This window comes from Mirounga leonina, unplaced genomic scaffold (assembly GCF_011800145.1).
Source record: "Mirounga leonina isolate KUSES-001 unplaced genomic scaffold, KU_Mleo_1.0 Mir_129, whole genome shotgun sequence".
Taxonomy (NCBI): Eukaryota; Metazoa; Chordata; class Mammalia; order Carnivora; family Phocidae; genus Mirounga; species Mirounga leonina.
The window spans coordinates 47890119-47905412 of NW_023270323.1; the positions used below are offsets into that span (position 1 = coordinate 47890119).

Sequence of the window (15294 nt, forward strand, 5' to 3'; positions counted from 1 at the left end):
CTTAAAACATTTCTGTACTTTCTGAGAGTCATAATTGAGAATTCTTTGGGGATTTAAAATAGAAGTTCACGTATAAAAAGGCCTGTTTCCTTCGCTGACACATTCTGATAAATGTAAATTTTCAGCGAAAATATTTATTACTACTAAAATGAAATTCACCATTTTGTTTATCCTCACTTCAAGTGAGAAAATAACGACTAGAATATTAGAGCTAAAATCGACCTAAAAATTCATCTTGAAGAGGATAATGTTCTACTGAAATCATGCCACCTGAATTGAACGTTTAGGAATTTACATAACACTGTTCAACACAATTGGATTCTGAAAATAGAACTTTATATTCAAACTTTGTGTCTATGAACATTTTTTAAACAATAGGTTTCATAGTTGTAACTCATTTGATTTAATGTCAAACAATTTCTGTTTCCATGATGAAAAAAGAATCAATAGACCCAGAAATGATAATCATACCAATTCTTGGTAGGCAACTGATAATACATCCAAGATGAATTGACTTTTAATATAATTAACATAGTGCTCTACAATATATTTTAATTGTACATCAGAAATGATTTCCCAAAGTTTGATTACCGGGTGCCATTCGGAATGACTTGTAGATTTTACCATTTCACCTGATCTTGGAACAGAATCAGACATTTTTATGGATTTCTTTAATAATCGGTGTCACTTGTATTCAGCAGGTTTGCCTCTTCCTCAGAGTTAGTACTATTTAGATGGCAATCTGTGTACACTCTTTTCCAACCATATTTGGCACGGTCAGCAGGGATAGTGGACTATGTTCCATCTGCTCAGGATCCTGGAAGCTTTTCCCATGAGAAACTGTTTTCGCTCTGGTACTAACGTGCAGCTGAACTACCCACACCTGGAACTTCGGAACCTTCTGTTCTTCCTACTCGGACTCAATCTCAATCACATCACAAAAACTCATGCCGTCCCACGTTTAAAGAATATTTTGATTTTTTAAGAAAAAAAATCGACCTCCATAGTGATTGAAAATGTCAAACCACAAGTGAATAGATCCGGAAAAGCAAGCTCAAGTCGGTGTGAGAGGCCAGCAGCTTTTCCCTATCTGCACTTTCTAATAAACCCGCCTCAAGTCTGTTACAAGGCAGACAGTGTTTCCCTTCAGGAAAAATTGTTGCAGCTTCCTCTTAAAACAGTGTCCTGAGTCCCGACTGGAAGTTAGCAAGAGGGAGGCAAGTTCTAACAGCTGATCCTGAGTCTACAGCTGGACATTGTAGAACAGATCAGCACTGAGCTGTTGCAGTGCAGGACTTCGGCCTTGTTGAATCGCCTACATTATTGTTTCTCACTTGTCTTAATTCCCTTGAAGGTTCTATCACATGTAGAAGATACTTAGTGACCAAAAGCGTGAGTATCTTGTGTAGGGTAATCTAACCTTCAGAGAGGTATCAGACTTTGACAAAAAGTCAACTGCCCTCGACGTCTGTAAAAACCACAACACAGTCAAAGCCATGGTCGAGGACGTCTGAGTGGGGAGGAAGGTAAGTTCTCCTTAGGCTTTTCCCCTCTTCTGGTTATTGATGGTGAGGGAAAGTAACTGGTCTTGGGTCCAAGCCAATGATAGTAAAAATGTTGAGTTGGTATCTGAGATTTGATCCTGTGGGGACTCGAAGATGGCAACATCACTGGAGGCAAAACAATCTCTATGGGTTTCAGTGCGATCACTCTGTCTTCTGGGCGACGTCTTACGAAGTTTATCTGCCGTTCGTATGGTCTGGGGTGAGCTGTGTTCTTCATAAAGGTAGGCACTAAGGGATTGGCGGCGGGCTTGCCGGGTTTTCTGACCGGCAAGGAAGAAGCTGCTGAAGTGGCATTTTTCTGTGCCAGAGATGTTTTTGTTGTCAATGTCTCTGACCGATTAGCATGTGCATTCGTTTCTCGATTCAGGAACTCAGCGATTTTCGTTTGGATACTGTTATTGTCACTAGTGGGAGCTTTCGGCAATGATATTTTTGATTTTTTCTTCTTCTTCTCCCGCTTTGAAGATTTACCCAACTCAATTCCATCCAGTAGACCCTTAGCGGCAGCCCGGGCCAGAACGTCTCTCACAGACACTGTCTCAGATGGGTCCCGCTACAATTAAAAGAAGCAGTTACTCACTGTCAGAGTTAACTATTGCTGTGCATATTACAAATGTTCTCAGCTTCAGGAAAAACAAATGAGTACCTTTATTACTATAAAAGAAATGGTTTTTAGGCCTTAGTCCCAAATATATCCCATAAAACTCAGCAAATGACTGTCTTTTTGTACTTAAACTTCCCCATTTGTAAATCTGATAGAAAAAAAAAAATTCTAGGCCTTATTTCTTCCATGTGAGCTTAGATGAACTACATGTTGGCAAAGTGCTTGGAAAGTGGGGGTGGAGAGCAGGCAAGGGAGGAACGCTCAGGAGGAATAGGAAGATAAAAATAGGGATTTGGGGGCGCCTGGGGGGCTCAGTCAGAAGAGTGAGCAACTCTTGATCTGAGGGTCGTGGGTTTGAGCTCTATGTTGGATGTAGAGCTTACTAAAAAAAATAAGTACCCTTAAAAAAAAATAGGGATTTTTGTGCCACACAGTAGTAACTCTTTCTCCTGTCTTTTAGCTATTTTTTTTATTATGTTCAGTTAGCCAGAATATAGTACATTGAAAGTTTTTGATGTAGTGTTCAACGATTCATTAGTTGTGTATAACATCCGGTGCTCATCACAACACGTGCCCTCCTTAATACCCATTACCCGGTTACTCCATCCCTCCACCCCCCTCCCTTCTGTAACCCTCAGTTTGTTTCCAGAGTCCAGAGTCTCTCATGGTTTGTCTCCCTATCTGATTTCTTCCCATTCAGTATTCCCTCCCTTCCCCTGTGGTCCTCCGCGCTATTCCTTATGTTCCGCATATGAGTGAAACCATATGATAATTGTCTTTCTCTGCTTGACTTATTTCACTTAGCACAATCCCTTCCAGTCCCATCCATGTCGATGCAAATGGTGGGTATTCATAAATAAGCACACCATTACAAAATGTTCACAAAGTACCTAGGTTCCTCTTTATGAGGTTTGTTCTTTCTTAATTCCAAAGTATGACATGGATTGGAATTTTCCCCCCTTACCTCCCTTGTTAGAACAGAAAGAAAACAACCATTGGTAATTCCAGATGGTTCCATTCTGAAAAATTTATCAGTAGACAGATGTATTTCCTTTAAGGAGCACAGTGGAAGGACAGGAGGACTAAGCCTGCAATAGAAATGAGCAAACAGGAAATGGTTAGAATGGCTTGTCTGCCAATCGAGAAAGACAGTAAATTTCAACAATTTTTCTTCTATTTTCTAACCATTTAAACAAAAATTCTAAATAAGAATAAAATGCCAAAGTAGAACAATATTGTAAATTAAAAGCTCTAATATTTCACGTTAGCTCATAATTTATTTTGCTTCCCAAGGTTTGCATCTTTAAGCAACTATGCCAAGAATATCAACCTTGCCACAAATTAAAAATTCTTTTCCAAGTCACTAATATCTTAACAGAAAGACTTCCATTATCAAAACAGGTAAATATGTATAATAATCACAAAGATAAAATAGAAAAAATCCTTCACTTTCACATGTTGTCAAAATACAAAAAGTATGACTTCCTTCTTTTGATTACTTTTTGCACAATTACAATATAAAAATGGCCTATCGTTTTAACTACATTATTCTTCCCAACCGCTTTTTGAGTATTAGTGAATGTGTTACACAGTGCTCAAGAAAGTGCACAACAAAGATTTTGTGCCAGAAACATAAAAAGCTCTAATCACTATTATGTGGAAAATAACATCTTGGTTTTTATATTTACTATTTAATTTCTCATTCAGTAGTAAGTGGTTCATTCATAAATAATAAATAATTCTTATATTCCCATGCTTTTGCAATTAAAATATATCTAATAAAGGAATAAACATTTTTCCATATAAATTAAGGTGTCAGGAACTCTTGTTAATAATTTTGTATATTTTGAAATTTAACACCTTTTTTTTCAAGTTTTTATTTAAATTCCAATTGGTTAACAGTGTAATACTAGTTTCAGGTGTAGAATTTAGTGATTTGAAACCATTTTAAATGTATATTTATTCATTCACTATTTGCCTACTATGTGCAAGGCACATAAATATTAATTCTTTTGAATAGTTTACAATTTAGTTGGAGAAACTTTATAATAATATAAAGAAGACCCAATAAGAATGCTGAGCCAAGTAGAGACAAAATCATGTAGGAATAAGGTACAATTAACTCTGGCCATGGGATGGCAGATACGAAGACTCCACCAAAGAAGAACCATTGGTGCTATGTCTTGAAGAATGAGTAAGTTTCCAGTAACATAAAGAAAGTATTTCTAGGCAGAAAGAAGAACATGAACAAAAGCACAAGTGTGTCATAAAAAGGTGTGTTCATACCTTATGATCCAGCAGTTGCACTACTAGATATTTACCCAAAGGATACAAAAATACAGATTCAAAGGGATACATGCACCCTGATATTTATATAGCAGCATTATCAACAATAACCAAACTATGGAGAGAACCCCATTGACTGATGAATGGATAAAGAAAATGTGGTATATGTACACAATGGAATATTCCTCAGCCATCAGAAAGAATGAAATCTTGCCATTTGCAAGGACATGGTTGGAGCTAGAGAGTATTTTGCTAAGTGAAGTAAGTCAGAGAAAGACAAATACCATATGATCTCATTCATGTGGAATTTAAGAAGGAAAATAGATGAACATATGGGAAGGGGGAAAAGAAAAAAAGAGGGAAACATTCCATAAGAGACTCTTAAAAATAGAGAACAAACTGAGGGTTGATGGAGGGAAGTGGGTGGGGGATGGGCTAGATGCACCCACCTAGCCCATGGGTATTAAAGAGGGCACTTGCTATGATGGGCACTGAGTGTTGTACGTAAGTGATGAGTTGCTGAATTCTACTCCAGAAACCAGTATTGCACTGTATGTTAACTAGCTAAAATTTAAAAGATAATTAATTTAATTTAAATTTATTTTAAATTAATTTTTAAATTGAAAAAATAATAATAATTTAAAAATGTGTTCAGGGTACAGCAAGTGTTTCCAAGTGGCTGGGATATAAAGTGAGTAAGTGGATGTAGAGGTCACTTAGGATGCAGGCAGACCCATATGACCTCAAATGACATGCCAAAGAGTGGTGCAATGGTGGTTCTTTTTTTTTTTTTTTTTAAAGATTTTATTTATTTGACAGAGAGAGACACAGCAAGAGAGGGAACACAAGCAGGGGGAGTGGGAGAGGGAGAAGCAGGCTTCCCGCCGAGCAGGGAGCCCGATGTGGGGCTCGATCCCAGGACCCTGGGATCATGACCTGAGCCGAAGGCAGACACTTAACGACTGAGCCACCCAGGCGCCCCCAAATGGTGGTTCTTAATAAATGTTTATGTTGAACTAAGCTGAAATATAATAGCTGTGTAGGTTCTAAAGGCAACCTTATAATCAACAAATTGAATTTCTGAGGCCTATTCATATATATGCTCTACACAAATAGAAATGATCAAAAAAATTTTATTCACATAAGGTAAAGAATACTCTTTGAAAATAATGATTTCTTACCAATTGGGAACATATTTAGTTCCAGAATGTAAATATGAAGGTTGGGGTTTTGTCAATTTTAATTTATAATATATTCCTAGCACCTAAAAGAGTGTCTGGTACATAATAAATATTCAGTAAGTGTTTAATACATATGATATATCTTAGCTATATATTCTGTCTTTTTAAATGGTAATAATAATCCTAATTAAGATTGGTCAAGTTACCTTATAGAAACTGTCTCCACATAACAAAGTTATTTCTAAACTCCAGCTTACAGGCCATTTCTTCAAATAATAAATTAATACCCAGTCTCACACATACCTTAGATGATCACATTTGGAATCTGTAGAATTGATATTTAGATGAGATTTTGGATTTAGAATTGATCCTGGAATGGGTGAGGACCTGAGGATATCGGGGTGAGTTGGATGTATTTCATGCATGAGACAGACCTCAATTTTAGGGAGCCACAGTGGACTGTTAGGGGTTGAATTATGTTCCGCCAAAATTCATGCCCACCCAAAACCCAGAATGTGACCTTATTTGTTAAATGGGGTCTTTATAGATATCATTAGTTAAGATGAGATAATACTGGAGTAGAGTAGACCCTAAATTCAATATGGTGTCCCTATAAGTAGGGCAGATAGACACAAAGGGGAAGAGGGCCATGTGAAGATGGAGACAAAGAGTGACACAGCTACAAGCCAAGGACACCAAAGATTGCTAAGAAACACAGAAGCTGGGAGAGAGGCATAAAACATTCTCCTCAGAGGCCCCAAAAGCCAACCAACCTGCCAACACCTTGACATTCAGACTTTTGGTCTCCCAAACTGTGCAAGAATAAATTTCTCTTGTTAAAGTCACCAGGTTTGGGATAATTTGTTGTGTAGCCCAGGAAAATGAGACACCTGGGAAAAGGAATTTTGCAGATGTAATTAAGGTCTCAAATTAGTTAACCTTAAGCTATGCATATTATCAGGGTGGGCCCGACCTAATCACATGAGCCCTTTAAATCCAGGTCTACAGGAGTTCTTGGAAGATGGCAGCAGAGTAGGAGGATCCTAGGCTCACCATGTCCCAGAGATACAACTTAATAACTATCAAATCATCCTAAATACCCCAGAAATTGATCTGAAGCCTGGCAGAACAAACTCCACAACCCAACGTAGAGAAGAGGCCACACTGAAGAATGTAGGAAGTGTAGAGACTCAGCTTGGGGGAGAAATAGATAGTGGAGCTGCAGTGGGGAGGGAGCGCGGTCTCAGAGATGGGTGAGTGATACACTAGCACACAGGAGAACACACAGAAAAGACGAACCTCCATAGCAATGGACTTGGGAAGTGAGAGGTGAGTTTTGTGAGTTCTTTTAACCAACAGAACTTAAAGCCTGGAGTTTTAAAGGTCAGCATGCTTGGATCTGGGAGAGCTCAGAGGACATTGGGACTGCTTCGGGAGAGAAGGCAGGCAAACAGCCCACAGACATACAGTGTGGAAACAGCAATCTGAAGAGTGCCTGGAACACGGAGTCGGGAGGTTATTTGTTCATCTTGGAGCATGTCCCAAAGAGGCAGCATTCAATGGAGAGAACCCTCCAGGAACAAAGGAACTGGCTGGCATCATTTCCCTCTCCTGCCCCTCAGCATAAGCACAGGGCTAACACTCCCCACCTAACTTGCTTACACCAAGCCCTGACCCCTCACCCTCTGGAACAATTGCTCTTTCTAGTCACCCTTGCCTCAAGCTCAGTGTGTGCTTTCCCAGAAGACTGGCCCAGATCCCTGCCAACATCATATCTCCTGACCCGGGAGTTTTGGTGAGGCCTCGGTTCTGGTGACAGTGGTGACAGGTCTCATTTCACAAGCAGACCACAGCACACCTAGTTAAAATGCACCACATTCAGGCCAAGGACCAAACACTGCCCACAACAGACAAAGAGAGCCTCTGCAGGTGACGGGCCTGAAGCATAAAGTGGCCAGGCCACAATAGCAGAGCGCACACAGCACACGCTGGAGACACTCCTTGAAGCACCAGGCCCGAGGGAACAGGGGACACTATACTGCAGGGCACTATAGGACCTCTTCTTCATAAAGCCATTACCCTCAAGAACAGGAGACATAGCTGACTCTTCCTAACACGGAGACTTACACAAAATGAGAAGACAGAGGAATTTGTTCCAAATGAAAGAACAGGACAAGGTCACAGCTAGAGGTCTAAGTAAGACATATAAGTAACATACTATTCAAAGCATATGATCATGCTTGAGAGGAGAGTTGGGGCCCCCAGTGCAGGCCAGGCATTCCTCAGCCACTGGCCTCAGATCTCTCTGAGGCAGTGGTCGCACTATGGTCCTGCTGGTGCCATGTCATTCTACAGCTTCTTTGGGGGCGAGGTATTCGAGAACCACTTTGAGCCACTTGTCTATGTGTGCACCAAGTATGACTATGAGCTTTTCTTCAGCTGCTCAAAGTGTGAACACATGGCCGCTTTCACTGAGACCATCCATGCTGATCGTGTGGCCAAGCATCAGGAGCACAATACACCTGAAGCCTTAAAAGGGCCCTGTGGCATGTGTGGCCATGGGCTGGGTCATGAGTTCCTGAATGATGGCCCCAAGCCAGGGCAGTCTGCTTCTGAATATTTAGCCACTTGCTGAAGTTCAGCTGGAAAGGCAAAGGAACTTCCGCCTCTCAGGAGCCATAGGCAGGCAGTGAATACCCATTCCAGCTAGACTCTGCCCTGTGGCCACACTCCAACCATCCCACTGTGGAACTGGAGGCCCCGACATTCAGACGGGGAGAGGGCTAGCTGAAGAATCAGGAAGTCGTGGCTCTCCACGGGTTCTTCTTGGGAAAAACACTGGTCTGCAACGACGGCCCATACCCTGCTGCCAGGATGGGCCTGGAGGGCCCAGCTGCGGGCTTACCTCAGCCTCTTGCTCCTTTGGGAGCCCCAGGGAGGTGGGCTGTAAGCCTAGATTGTCTTTGAATGATGGTGCATCCCCACCTTCTCTTCTCCTCAGCCCACTGTCCCCTCCTTGCTGGTCTCAACTCACCCCTATGGGACCTGATTCTGAGACAGGCTCTAGCCCTCACTAAAGCTTGTGTTTATCTTCCCCAGGCTGTGCTTGGAGACAGAATTCAAAGGGAGGCAGCTCTCACCAGCTGCTCCAGCATCAGTCACTACATGACTCACTCTGGTTAAACCCTTCCAAGCAGCCGAGTGATGATGATCTTTGACCCACTGGAGGAGTGCACCAACGGTAGTACAGATCTCTGGGCTCTCAGTTATGAGAGGAGAAATCCTGAACCCTGTTTCACAATCTGTGCAGGTGCACCTTGCCTCACTCGGGCTTAGGAAAATGGCTGGTGCTCCATTACCCTGATGGCCCAAGGCCAAGTCCAGTGGGCTCACAGCCCACAGTTCACACCTTCCCAGGAAGCAGTGACTGTACTGTCTTGCACACGCTTTGGAGCTCTTGCCGTCTGGGAAGGTGGGTGATGCTGAAGCTCCCTCCCATCTTAACTCCTCTGTGGAGTAATCAGATCACTAAACAAATGGAACCCAAAAAATAAAAAAATAAAACAACGATCATAAAGATACTAGACTTGAGAAAAGAGGGGAAGACATCAGTGAGACCTTTAACAAAGAGGTAAGGAATAGCATAGCAGAGATAAAGGGCTCAATAAACAAAATGAGAAACACGCTTGCTGGAATGAACAGCAGGCTGGAAGAAGCACAGGAACAAATTAATGACCTAGAAGACAGAGTAATGGAAAGTAATCAAACTGAACAAAAGAGAGAAAAAAAGAATTATGCAAAACAAGAATAGACTTAGGGAACTCAGCAACTCCATCAAACATAATAGCGTTCTTATTATAGGAGTCCCAGAGGAGGAAGAGAGAGAAAAGGGGGCAGAAAATTGAAGAAGTAATAGCTAAAAACTTCACTCATCTGGGGAAGGAAACAGATACCCAGATCCAGAAGGCACAGAGAACCCCCAAGAAAATCAACAAAAGCAGATCCACACCAAGACATATTGTTTTTTAATTTTAAGTAGGCTCCACACCCAACATGGGGCTCAAGCTCACAACCCTGAGATCAAGAGTCTCATGCTTTACCAACAGAGCCAGCCAGGTGCCCCACCAAGACATATTATAATTAAAATGGCAAAATATAGTGATAGGAAAAATTATTAAAAGCAACAAGAGAAAAGAAGACAGTTATGTACAAAGGAAACCCCATAGGACTATCGATGGATTTTTAATTAGAAACTTTCCAAGCCAGAAAGAAGTGGCATGATATACTCAAAGTGCTGAATGGGAAAAACTTGCAGGCAAGAATACTCTATCCAGCAAGGCTATCATTTGGAATAGGAGAGATAATGAATTTCCCAGACAAACAAAAATTAAAGGAGTTCATGACCACTAAGCCAGCCCTGCAAGAAATATTAAAGGGGACTCTTTGAGTGGAAAGGAAAGACCAAAAATGACAGTATGAAGGTAGGAAACACAAGAGCAGCAAAAATGAACACTTCTGGGGACGCCTGGGTGGCTCAGTCAGTTAAGTGTCTGCCTTTGGCTCAGGTCATGATCCCAGGGTCCTGGGATCAAGTCCCACATTGGGCTCTCTGCTCAGCGGCGAGCCTGCTTCTGCCTGCTTCTCCCTCTGCCTGCCACTCCACCTGCTTGTGCTTGCTCTCTCTCTCTGTCATATCAAATAAATAAAAAATCTTAAAAAAAAACCCCAAAAACAAAAAATGAATACTTTTGTAAAAAATCAGTCAAGGAACTCACAAAATAGAAGGATGTAAAGTATGACATCATATATCTAAAACATGGGGAAGAGAAAAGTAAAGAATGAGCTCAAACTTAGATAACCATTAACTTAATATAGACTGCTACATGTAGATGTTATATACAAACCTAATGGTAACCACAAATCAAAAACTAATAAACAGGCAAAGAATAAAGAGAAAGAAATCCAAATATATCACTAAAGAAAGCCAGCAATCCATGAAAGAAAGGACAAGAAAGGATCAGAGAAAATCTTCAGACACAACCACAAAACAAGTAATACAATGGCATTAAATACATATCTATCAATAATTACTTTGAATGTAAATGTACTAAATGCACCAATCATAAGATACAGGGTGACAGAATGGATTAAAAAAAAACAAGACCCATCTGTATGCTGCCTACAAGAGACTCATTTCAGATCTAAACACACCTCCAGATTGAGAGTGAGGGGATGGAGAAACACTCATCATGCAAATGGGTGTCAAAAGAAAGCCAGAGTAGCAATACTTAGATCAGACAAAATAGACTTTAAAACAAAGACTGTAACAACAAAGAAGGACACTATTTAATAATAAAGGGGACAATCCAATAAGAGGTAACAATTGTAAATGTTTATGCACCCAACATGGGAGCACCCAAATATATAAAACAGTTAATAACAAACTTAAAGGAACTAGTTCATAATAACACAATAATAGTAGGGACTTTAACACCCCACTTACATCAATGGATAGATCATCTAAACAGAAAGTCAACAATGAAATAATGGCTTTGAATGACACACTGGACCAGGTGGATTAACAGAAATATTCAGAACAGTCCACTCTAAAACAACAGGATACACATTCTTTTCAAGTGCACATGGAACATTCTCCAGAAGGGAGATCACGTTAGGCCACAAAACAGGCCTCAACAAATTCAAAGAGAACGAAGCAATACTATGCATCTTTTCTCACCACAATGCTAGGAAACTTCTTAGAAGTCAACCACAAGAAAAACTCTGGAAAGACCATGAATACATGGAGGTTAAATAACATGCTACTAAACAATGGATGGTTCATCTAAGAAATAAAAGAAAAAATTAAAAAGTACATGAAAAGAAATGAAAATGAAAACAAAATGGCTCGAAACCTTCAGGACACAGCAAAAGCAGTTCTAAGAGGGACGTTAATAGCAATACAGGCCTACCTCAGGAGCAAGAAAAATCTCAAATAAATAACCTAACCTTACACCCAAAGGAGCTAGGAAAAGAATAACAAACAAAACCTAAAACTAACAGAAGGAAGGAAATAATAAAGATTAGAGCAGAAATAAATGTTTCTATAACATTTATTTATTTAAGTTTCTATAACTTAAAAATACAATAGAACAGATCAATGAAACCAGGACCTGGAAACCTCTAGCCAGACTTACCAAGAAAAAAAGAGAAAGGATCCAGATAAATAAAATCACAAATGAGAGAGGAGAGATAGTAACTAACACCACCAAAATATAAACACTTAGAATATTATGAAAAACTATATGCCAACAAATTGGACAACCTGGAAGAAATGGATAAATTCCTAGAAACATATAACCTACCAAAATAAAAACAGAAAGAAATAGAAAATTTGAACTGACCAATTGCCAGCAAAGAAATTGAATCAGTAATCAAAAAGCTCCCAACAAACAAAAGTCCAGGACCAGGTAGCTGCTTCTTAAACTATTCTTCTTAAACTATTTCAAAAAATACAAGAGGAAGGAAAACTTCTAAACTCATTCTGTGAGGCCAGCGTTACCCTGATGCCAAAACCAGATAAAAAGATGTCACAAAAAAAAGAGACCTAGAGGCTAGTATTGCTAAGGAGCATAAATGCAAAAATTCTCAACAAAATACTAGCAAATCAAATCCAATAATATATTCTAAAAATCACTCACCACAATCAAGTGGGATTTATTCCTAGGTTGTAAGAGTGGTTCATCATTCCCAAATCAATCAGCATGATACATCACATCAATATGAGAAAGGATAAGAACCATACGATTATTTCAATAGATGCAGAAAAAGCATTTGAGGGGTGCCTGGGTGGTTCAGTTGGTTCTTGATCTCAGTTCAGGTCTTGATCTCAGGGTTGTAAGTCCAAGCCTCACACTGGGCTCCACACTGGGTGTGGAGGCTACTTAAAAAAAAAAGAAAAGAAAAAGCATTTGCCAAATACAACATCCGTTCATGATAAAAACCCTCAACAAAGTAGGTTTAGAAGGAACATACTTCAACATAATAAAGGCCATATATGAAAAACCCACAGCTAATATCATCCCCAGTGGGGAAAAACTGAGAACCTTTCTTTTCTCCTAAGGTCAGAAATAAGACAAGGATGTGCACTCTCACCACTTTTATTTAACATAGTACTGGAAGTCCTAGTCACAGCAATCAGACAACAACAACAACGTAAAAGGCATCCAAATCAGCAAGGAAGAAGTAAAACTTTCAGTATTCACTGATGACATACTACTATATATAGAAAACCCTCAAGACTCCACCAAAAAACGGCTAGAACTGATACAGGAATTCAGTAAAGTCGCAGGATACAAAATTAATATACAGAAATCTGTTACATTTCTATACACCAATAATGAAGCAGCAAAAAGAGAAATCAAGGAATTGATCCCATTTACAATTGCACCAAAAATAATGATGCCTAGGAATAAACCCAACCAAAGAGGTAAAAGACCTGTACTCTGAAAACTACAAAACACTGATAAAAGAAATTGAAGATGACACAAAGAAATGGAAAGATATACTGTGCTCATGGATTGGGAGAACAAATATTGTTAAAATGTCTATACTACCCAAAGCAATCTACACATTTAATGCAATCCCTATCAAAATACCAATAGCATTTTTCACAGAACAAGAACAAACAATCCTAAAATTTGTAAGGAACCACAAAAGACCCCAAACAGCCACAGCAATCTTGAAAAAACAAACAGGGGCACCTGGGTGACTCAGTCATTAAGTGTCTGCCTTTGGCTCAGGTCCTGGGATAGAGCCCCGCTTCGGGTTCCCTGCTTCTCCCTCTCCCACTCCCCCTGCCTGTGTTCCCTCTCTCGCTGTTTCTCTCTCTGTCAAATAAATAAATAAAATCTTTAAGTAAAAAAAAGAAAAAGAAAAAAAAAAAAAACAAAGCTGGAGGCATCACAATTCTGGACTTCAAGTTATAGTACAAAGCTGTGGTGGTCAAAACAGTCTGGTACTGGCACAAAAATAGACACATAGATCAACAGAACAGAATAGAAAATCCAGAAGTAAACCCACAATTATATGGACAATTTATCTTTGACAAAGCAGGAAAGAATATCCAATGGGAAAGTCTCTTCAACAAATGGTGTTGGGAAAACTGGACGGCAACATGCAAAAGAATGAAACTGGACCACTTGCTTACACCATACACAAAAATAAATTCAAAATGGATTAAAGACCTAACTGTGAGGCCTGAAACCATAAAAATCCTAGAAAATAGCATAGGCATTAATTTCTCTGACATCAGATGTAGCAAGTTTTTTCTAGATAGATCCCCTAAGTCAAAGGAAACAAAAGCAAAAATAAACTATTGAGACTACATTTAAAAAAAAAAAAAGCTTCTGCATGGCAAAGGAAACAATCAACAAAGCTAAAAGGCAACCTGAGGAATGGGAGAAGATATCTGCAAATGACATATTCAGTAAAGGGTTAGTATCCAAGATTATATAAAGATAAAACTCAATACCCCAAATCCAAATAATCCAATTTAAAAATGGGCAGAAGACATGAACAGACATTTCTCCAAAGAAAGCATCCAGATGGCCAACAGACACATGAAAAGATGCTCACCATCACTTATCAACAGGGAGATGCAAATCAAAACTACAAAAAGATATCACCTCACAGTGGTCAAAATGGCTAAAAATCAACAACTCAAGAAACAAGCAAGTGTTGGCGAGAATGTGGAGAAAAAGGAATCCTCATGCACTGTTGGAAATGCAAACTGGTGCAGTCACTCTGAAGAACAGTATGGAGGTTCCTCAAAAAGTTAAAAATAGAACTTTCCTAGGATCCAGCAATTGCACTACTGGGTATTTACCCAAAGAATACAAAAACACTAATTCTAAGGGATACATGCACCCCTCTTTTTATAGTAGCACTATTTACAATAGCCAAGATATGGAAAAAATCCAAGTGTCCATTGTTTGAGGAATAAAGAAGCTGTGGCACGCACGCACGCGCACACACACACACACAGGAATATTATTCAGCCATAAAAAAAGAATGAAATCTTGCCATTTGCAACGACATCGATAGAGCTAGAGTATAATGCCAAGTGAAGTCAGTCAGAGAAAGACAAATACCATATGAATTCACTCATATGTGGAATTTAAGAAACAAAACAAACGAGCAAAGAGAAAAAGAAAGAGAGAGAGAGAGACAAGCCAAGAAACAGACTCTTAACTATAGAGAACAAACTGGTGGTTACTAGAGGGGAGATGGGTGGGGGGATGGGGGAAATAGGTGAAGGGGATTAAGAGTACACTTAGGGGATTAAGAGTACACTTATCACTGAGTAATGGATAGAATTGTTGAATCACTCTATTGTACACCTGAAACTAATATAATACTGTATGTTTACTATACTGGAATTAAAATTTTTTAAATATTTAAAACATAAACAATCTAAAAAAATTTGTAATTCATATGAAAACAGCTAATATCCCTAATATATAATAAGACATAAAAAGAAGAAAAAGATGAATAATGAAGTTGAAAAAGTGGTAAAGAACACAAGCAGACAACTTACAAGTTAATAGCAATAACCATAACAATGAACATTTATAGAACATGTATGTGTCAGGTGATGTTC

The 15294-nt window shown here is 39.3% G+C and overlaps 2 protein-coding genes across 2 annotated transcripts in view; one reads left to right on the forward strand and one right to left on the reverse strand.

Moving 5' to 3' along the window:
* Nucleotides 1–1451: 1451 nt before the first annotated feature.
* The window catches only part of NSUN7 (NOP2/Sun RNA methyltransferase family member 7), a 61502-nt gene continuing 47659 nt past the window's right edge, over nt 1452–15294 (reverse strand). Inside the window, exons 10-11 of the mRNA XM_035005088.1 lie at nt 3134–3257; nt 1452–2118 (exon numbers count right to left, since the gene is read on the reverse strand). Of these exons, the coding sequence (XP_034860979.1) occupies nt 1489–2118; nt 3134–3257 (754 nt within the window). The 3' untranslated portion in view covers nt 1452–1488. The remainder of the gene's footprint in view (nt 2119–3133; nt 3258–15294) is intronic.
* Nucleotides 5374–9351, forward strand: LOC118010586 (methionine-R-sulfoxide reductase B1-like). The gene is given in 2 exon segments (XM_035005087.1): nt 5374–8242; nt 8245–9351. Coding segments are annotated over 2 exon segments (450 nt in total). The 5' UTR covers nt 5374–7866; the 3' UTR covers nt 8319–9351.